The sequence below is a fragment of the Berghia stephanieae genome, chromosome 5 (genome assembly GCF_034508935.2).
Source record: "Berghia stephanieae isolate SIO BIC M18660-M18661 chromosome 5, UCSD_Bste_1.3, whole genome shotgun sequence".
Classification (NCBI taxonomy): Eukaryota; Metazoa; Mollusca; class Gastropoda; order Nudibranchia; family Aeolidiidae; genus Berghia; species Berghia stephanieae.
This window is the reverse complement of record NC_088364.1, coordinates 53349076-53357329: the sequence shown is the minus strand read 5'-3', so window position 1 is coordinate 53357329 and position 8254 is coordinate 53349076. Positions and strand designations below refer to the sequence as shown.

The 8254-nt window shown below is 35.6% G+C and overlaps 1 protein-coding gene across 2 annotated transcripts in view; it reads left to right on the top strand.

The window, feature by feature from the left end:
* The first annotated feature begins 3976 nt into the window (after window positions 1-3976).
* Window positions 3977-8254, top strand: part of LOC144973188 (DNA ligase 1-like) — a 63236-nt gene continuing 58958 nt past the window's right edge. The window contains exon 1 of one of the 2 annotated variants that reach the window (XM_078915331.1): window positions 3977-4230. In XM_078915331.1, coding sequence (XP_078771457.1) covers window positions 4214-4230 — 17 coding nt within the window. In that variant the 5' untranslated portion in view covers window positions 3977-4213. The remainder of the gene's footprint in view (window positions 4231-8254) is intronic. The other variant, XM_078915332.1, reaches the window with a different exon arrangement.

The following is an 8254-nucleotide window of genomic DNA, read 5'->3' as shown; positions in this document are numbered from 1 at the left end:
ACTATTGACCAGTTAACTGCTGTACTGTGGAAAAAGTCGTATTCAGAAATTTGACCGGAAAACTCGTCCTTCAAATATCGATCGATTTAAATGACTCCCCTTTAATAGAGACATTGACTCACACGTTAACGGTTAAAGTGTTATTTAAATGTTAAATGTTGCTGTTGGTTGGGGACCCCTTTATAAAGCACTTTGAACACGTCTAGTGGATATTGCTCTATATAAATATGCTCTTTTTATTTTTAAGGCCGTATTCACATCTGGGTGGTGCCCTAGAGTGGGTAAATTGGGGGTGGGGTGGGGGGTTGGGGGGGGGGGAATCATAGATTTGTGTGCGTGTGTGTGTGTGTGTGTGTGTGTTGGGGGGGGGGGGGGGTTGTGGCCTTTCTGTCAGTAATTTTGTAGCTGGGTCTATTATAAATATTAGAGGGTAAGTAAGTTGTGATTTGTTAGTTTCCCATCCAACGGGTTACAAGCAAATACCACTATCAGTTTAACCAGTAACCAAGATGAATTTTGGCTCCACTGGCGTTATGGCCTGGTTAGACTGACTACTCGTAATAATAAATGATAGCACATGTGAGGCATTGGTGACTAAACGGCACGCCATACAGTCTTGTCACTGATCAAGCGATGATAAGAAAGGCCATTTGTCGGACGGCTGCCATTGGTCATTATAAATCCTGGTTTGCCCATTGTGACAGTGGGTAAGGCAGTTCACATACATTACTCCATTCGACCACAGTGTGGGTGAGTACATTTCTGTATGATATGACGGATTTTGAAGAGTGTTGTTACAAAAAGGACGCAAAACAGGCGATTTGTACATTGTGAACTGAAAATATTAGTCCATATGGCCTGCTTGGTGAATACGAGGCATTATGAATCGCATTAAGCATGGTAAACCCGTGGAAATTCTGTATTTAAGTGCTTATATTCATTTATTCATTTTTATTTAGATTTATGGTAAAACAAGGTTGTGGCAATTCCAACTGGAACAGGCAACTGTAACTCTGTTTTAACCGAATTAACAATAACCTGTTTCCACTTTAACTGCCTACTTACTTGTTAGGGGCTGATTAAGCTGAGGTGGTTGGCACATTCTCGTATAGACTTAGTATGCACTGCCCAGAGGCCATTTGTCACGCGAGTATAACGCTGCAGAACCGCCAGGTGTCTGGGTCTGTCAAGATTATTTCTTTTATCCGCAGGGAAAGGCTTGGCCACAACTTTGTAATTGACAGATCAATAATTAAACCATTGAACATAACACAAAGCTTGTTTTTTTAATTTATTTATTATTATTATTTTTTGCTTTTGTTTATTAATCCATGAACAAATTATATGGAGTCCCCAGATCAAGTTATAGCGTATGTCACATTAACAACAGTTGCCTTCACCGCCAACAAAAGCCACCAAAAATATCACAAACATCAGAAACAAAGCCACACCTCCATGCTACAGCAAGCAATCTTACTCCTCTCTCCTCCTCCCTCCTCCTCCTCCTCCTCCTCCTCCCTCCTCCTCCTCCTCCTCTAATACTACTACTACTACTACTACTACTACTACTACTACTACTACTACTACTACTACTACTACTACTACTACTACTACTACTACTCACCACTACTACTACTACTACCACTACTACTACTACTACCTACACTAACTACTACTACTACTACTACTACTACTACTACATACTACTACTACTACTACTACTACTACTACTGCCACACACAACAACAACAACATACTACTACTATCTACTACTACTACTACTACTACTACTACTACTACTACTACTACTACTACTACTACTACTACTACAACTACTACTACTACGACTACTACTACTACTACTCCTACTACTACTACTACTAATATACTACTACTACTACTACTACTACTACTACTACTACTACTACTACTACTATACTACTACTACAAAAACTACTACTACTACTACTACTACTACTACTACTACTACTACTACTACTACTACTACTACTACTACTACTACTACTACTACTACTACTACTAAGCCTTTTAAAAAATGTTCTCCGTCTAAACTTTATGTTAAAATAAATAAGTAAATTAAAACACAAGTAGATGAATAACAAAAAAAATAAATGGACAAGTAAATAAATAAATAAATAAATGAATAAATAAATAAATAAATAAATAAACAAATAAATAAATAAATAAATACATTATGGCTTTTATAAAAAAGCAATATTAAACATTTTGGACAAGACACAACGACCGGACACTGCCAACCAGGAATTAATTTGACCCCCCAAGTATGGCGAGAAAATGAATAAAGAGCCTTTTGTAATGAATTAACCTAGTGAACTGGACTCAAACCCGGGGCCTACGTTCTGTAAACCCTATGTCATATCACTTGACCACGAAGCAGTGTCAACCATCAATGATTTAATGGCTGCTTCTTTTAAGTTTGGGTTTAGCCATTCATAAGCACTTTACCCAAATGATAGCAAAAGATTGTTATATCCATTTAACCAAAGACTATACACCTATTTTGTGAGATCAATGACCGAACGGACCACAATGATCTGCTTTCAGATTCATCTACACTTACGAAGACTTGTGCGGCTATGTGGTCTAGTGGTATAACACTCGCTTTCGGATCGGAAGGTCATGGGTTCGAGCCTCGCGCTCGGCGCATAGTTGAGTCCTTGGAAAAGACACTTTACTCACATTCTCTCATCGTACTCAGGTGTAAAATGAGTACCTGGCCGTTAACAGCGTTGTCTTTGTCCGAAAGTTGTAATATCGCCTCATTGGCGTTAAGTCCCGTCCTACATGTTAAATGTTGCTGTTGACCAGGGACCTCTTGTAAAGCGCTTTGAACACATTTAGTGAATATTGCGCTATATAAAAGCTCATTTTAAAGCTAATTTTGAAGACTTATTAACAAAGGATAATGTTATCCCCCTTGATATCAAGCGAATGCAAATTATGGCAACAGAAACGTTCAAAATTCTTCACAAATTATACCCAACATGTCTTTAAGATTTAGTGGCGTTTAAATTTTTAAAAATATGATTTTAGGCACACCAATGCTGTTAAAAGGTACTGTTAATGTACAAGACACCAAAACAGCCAATTTCAGTAAACAGACCTTTCGTTATGCACTGCAGTTTCGTGGAATAATCTGCCAGAGCACATGAGAACGGAGACATATTTGAATAGGTTTGAGAGTCTCTTATGATAAAAGTGCAGCTTTTCAGACTGGTTCAGATCTGTTTTCTGTTCCCTTAAGTATATTTGATATTCATATTTAATGAAGCGGTGAGACATGTCAATTATGTATAATATATATAGTATTTAATTTATGTGCAAAGCATTAAAAAAATTCTTATGTCGATGAAAACCCTTAAAGGGCATACTGATTTTAAATCAGATTATATTAAGAAAATATACATAATTATTTTATTTTTAAAATTATTACTTTTATATTTCTTGTCATTGTTAGTTGTTGTTAAGCATAAACGATGTATGCATAATATGTATTTTTACTGACAAAAAATAATGTATTCATTCATCTCATAGCATTGTGACCTAGGATAATGAGCATTACACATCACATAATTCCCCCCTGGATACAAGTGTGAATGAGTATCTGGCCGCGTGTATTGGCTTCTCGGTATCTGGCCATGGCAATGACATAAATTGTAAAAAAAGATTTCATGGCTTGAAACTTAATGAGAATTGTGGAATCCTAGAATAATTTTATGCGCATATTTTCGTTTATTTTGATAAATTATATATCCCGACGTGTACACTTATGCAGGTCTTACATCCGAACGTAAATATGTTGTAATGGACAATATTTTCATCAATTTTTTATTTACATTTCCTTTACAACAATGAGCCCAAAATGAGTTGGGTTATCAAACCTGCAAATAAGTGCACATCGATATATCCAATAGGTATGATCCAACTTCTTGGCATGATCGCAATGAAGTCTCATATCGTCATCACGCATCTTGTCATCACGTCAATCAAAATTTTAGATAAAAGTGCTACTAAATAATTCTACGATTTTAGAAATCTTGGCCTACATAAAAAAAAAGTAGAATTGGCGCGGCGGGAATAAGATGAAACGAAAAATAAATGCAAAGTGTAAACAAATTAACTTCGTCATCAAGGGAAACTTAATAAAAGATAACGTTTAGGTAGAAAAAAAATGCAAAAATCTATAACGTAAGTATTTGGAACCTATAATTTTTTGCTTGGTATATGTGCAATATCAAATGTGAGTTTTAAATTAGAATTATAGTAGTAGTTAGAGACAGAGATGATCTCAGCAGGACAATATCAATGAGTCAATGAGTAAGAAGTGAAGAGAAGCTGAAGAGAGGAGGTTTACAACTACAACGCAGTTCTTCACAGATTCAGACGCAGATAGACCACAGTATCCTGCACTTGTCAGTTAGTGAGTTGGGAAGGACTACCGTAGTTTCACAGCACCTAAAGTTAAAGACGGGAGTCCCCCCTTCCCCTTTTATAAAAAAATTTGGAAGCCGCTATTTTCACCGTACGGTGATACTGAGATACTGATAATAGTCTGACGGTGTCTGGGAGACTATTTTCACCGTACGGTATTATCTTGGTGGACGATTTTCACCGTACGGTGATAATAGTGTGGGAGGGGGAGACTTTTTTCAACGTACGGTAATATATCTTGGTGGACGATTTTCGCCGTACGGTGATATTTATATATAATAGCCTTGCACACTATTTTCACCGTACGGTGATAATAGTGTGAACGGTGATGAAAGTGTGGGAGACTACCTATATTCACTATAATGGGAGACCTTCCATAAGCTACTACATCCCAAGTATTCTTGTTCTAGTAGGGGGTTTGGGAGGGGGGAAACTTTTATTTTTTTTAAGTCTTCCCCCTCCCAAACCCCCTACTAGAAGTTCTAGTGTAGGGGGTTTGGGAGGGGGAAGACTAAAAAGAAAAAAAGTTTCCCCCCTCCCAAACCCCCTACTAAAACAAGAATACTTGGGATGTAGTAGCTTATGGAAGGTCTCCTGAAATAAGGCTATATTCACCATAGCCGTACTGTGATGCTAGTCTGGGAGACTATATATTCACTATTTAAAATTTTTTTTTTTTTAGTAGAGAACGCATTCACACTCACACATCTTCCGCTTATGAAACTTATTGATAATTGTAAGGAAGCTGCTATAAATAGCTTGGTAGACTATTTTCACTGTATGGTGACAGTAGTGTGGTAGGCTAATTTCACCATACTCCTACTCTATACGGTGATATCTTGGAAGGTGATTGTCACCGTATGGTGATAATATCTTGGTAGGCTATTTTAACAAGCTATGTCTAGCCCTCAAAACATCTCAATTTTTACCCAGTAAGGTGGATGGGATTTGAAAAAAACATAAAATTTGATACCTTAGACTTAGGCCTTTACTTTAGGGTAAAATCTGGTAATTTCACCGTTTTTCAATATCTCACTTCTGGCCTGTCGTGAGCTGCTAATTTGCCAATTAGGCAACCCAAACACTGACAATAGGTTTACCTGGCCAATTCATTATATTTTCATGAAGTGTTAACGTAGATTTATATTGTATTTTATTCACAAATTATTTATTTTAAACTGCCACTGTTGTCGGGTACATTCTCTGCACGTCGGGTAACTTCACAGCGAGATTTTGTGCTTAGTTTTTCTCCCTACAAGACAATATGAGGAACAATTTCCGTTTCTTAAACACTTTCTGTCCTCAAATCTTTCTACATTATCCGATACTGTCTATTGCCAGATATTTATTTGAAATTGAATTGAGTGTGATGATATGTAAAGTGCCTTCTTGAGGACACATTACAATGCCAGTCACAGGATCATAGCTGCTGCCCATCCATACCCGATTTTACTGATTCCTGGTTATTATACCCACTTACATATTCATTATTTCTTTTCTTAACTTAGTCGGATTTCAGTGCATACGCACAGCATCTATTGCACACAAAAGATCATCTTTGGAATAATTATTGTACGAATTTACCCGAAAGTACTGGTGAATTTACCCGAAAGTATATACTTTTGAAATAATGTCTTAAATATTTTAGAAATATTTTTCTGATGATAATTTACTCTGAAAATGAAAATAAAATTGATATGGATGGCCACAAAGTGAATACCACATTGATTTTGTGACCAGGGCCTTCACATTCAATTGCACAAACTAGGGGAGCTTAAATGTAGTGTTGCCGTTACAGTTACAGTCAAAAAGTGAAGGGTGTCACAACACCTTCATTACTACATGTCTTTTTTGATGTGCTATAACTCTTAAAGATTTCTCATTTCTTTCCTGCAAACTGAATCAATACATACATTCATATCTTGTCTTTTGAATATGGACTATTCCAACGTGAGGGATGAAAAGATGACTGTTTTTACCAGGCATTATTTCTTACAGGTGGAAGGTCGCTGTGAATTTCCCCGTCGGCAAAGTTACCCGGTTCGACCATATTTGTTTCTCTGCGACTAACGGTTCCAGAGTTATTTTTATTGTTTTGTTGAAAATTTTATTTAATTTTACAGAGAGAATCTGTGATCTCACTCTGTCTCAAAACTAGCATCTCGCGGCGATTGGGAAAGTTTGGGTTTTGCAGTTAACATGGCCCAGTTATTGTTTTCAGTAATTTTGTTTCAATTAACAAATCTTCTGTGGAAAAATGAGACAACCAATGAAAATAACGAGCGGAGTGGCGTGAATCATTATCGCGTCGATTGTTGCCATCGTTATCATCATCATCATCATCATTACACAATACAAGTAAAAAGACATAATATTTATAATATGGTTATCTGCTGTCCCAGCAAATAACTCGTATCGTTCTGTCTGTCTGTTTGTGTGTATGTATGTATGTACGTATGTATGTATATATGTATGTATGTATATTTGTGTGTATGTATGTGTATGTATGTATGTCTGTATGTATGTACGCTAATTTCTTTTGTATACACATGTGTAGAAACAATGTGCTTGCATATATGTTTGTGTTTGTCTGTGTCTGTACTTGTAAATGTGTTGATGTTCATACCATGAACAAACTGTTTGAGCATTGTTTACCTCACATGAATCTGAATTGCCTTTTATTTGGACAATAAAGATTATATTATTATTATTATTATTATTATTATTATTATTATTATTATTATTATTATTATTATTATTATTATTATTATTATTATTATTAATTAAAAAATAAATGGCAAGTGTTTTATCATTTTAAAGGTCATGAAATAAGCTTTATTTTCATATAAATCATTTTCATGTATAATGGTAAGCATATAAAAAAAATAAGGTTTAATGAACATGGAAAAAAATATGAGGATTTTGTCCTAAAAAATGGGGTTGATGGCAAGTAAAATAAAATAGTGAGTGAGTGTTTTGATATTTTGATGAAATTTGGCAGAGATATTCTTCAATTAATTGTCTATCAATGTATCAAGTATAATTACAATGTATCAATAATTTAAAAAGTTCTTACAATTCCAAATAAGCGATGCTCCTCAAAATTAATAAATGACTGATCGTTATTACTAATACCCATTCATGTATTGTAATCAGTACTACAAAAAGTGAAAACTGTCTGTACAATCTGATTTTGGATGAGAGTTAACTGGGATCCCACAACTGTAAATTGAGAAGGCAACAAAGAGCTTCCATTTTCATCAATTGGAATCAACTTGGCTTCATATTCATTGATTAAAGATTTGAATGTATGCAGGATGGATATAATATTTTAATCTTTTCACGTTTGATTTTGATAATAATTGACACAAACACCACATTGATAATTGGCAAGAATACCTTTCGATAAAGAGTATTTCAGCTGCTGCATATATATCTCACCTTACCAGCTCATCAATCAAGCTCATGGTATAAAGAGACTAAGAAAAAAAAATTGAGATATAACTTGGATTGATAGTTTACTAATTAAATTTCTTTCTTATTAGTCTAGTCCTTCAGGGCCAATAGGCCCATGGAGCTGAGTTTATCCAGGTTTCCATAGCATGAAATGGACAATAGCAATTTCTTTGATGCTAGTCTATCGCAAAGTACTTTTCATCAGATCTAACAGAACCAGCTACCCAATCACTGCTGGGTGGACATTGGTCAGAAAATATCCCAACTGCATCCAGGGTTGATCTCAGTCCCTTGCGTGTGAAGCAAGTACTCTACCAAGTGACCC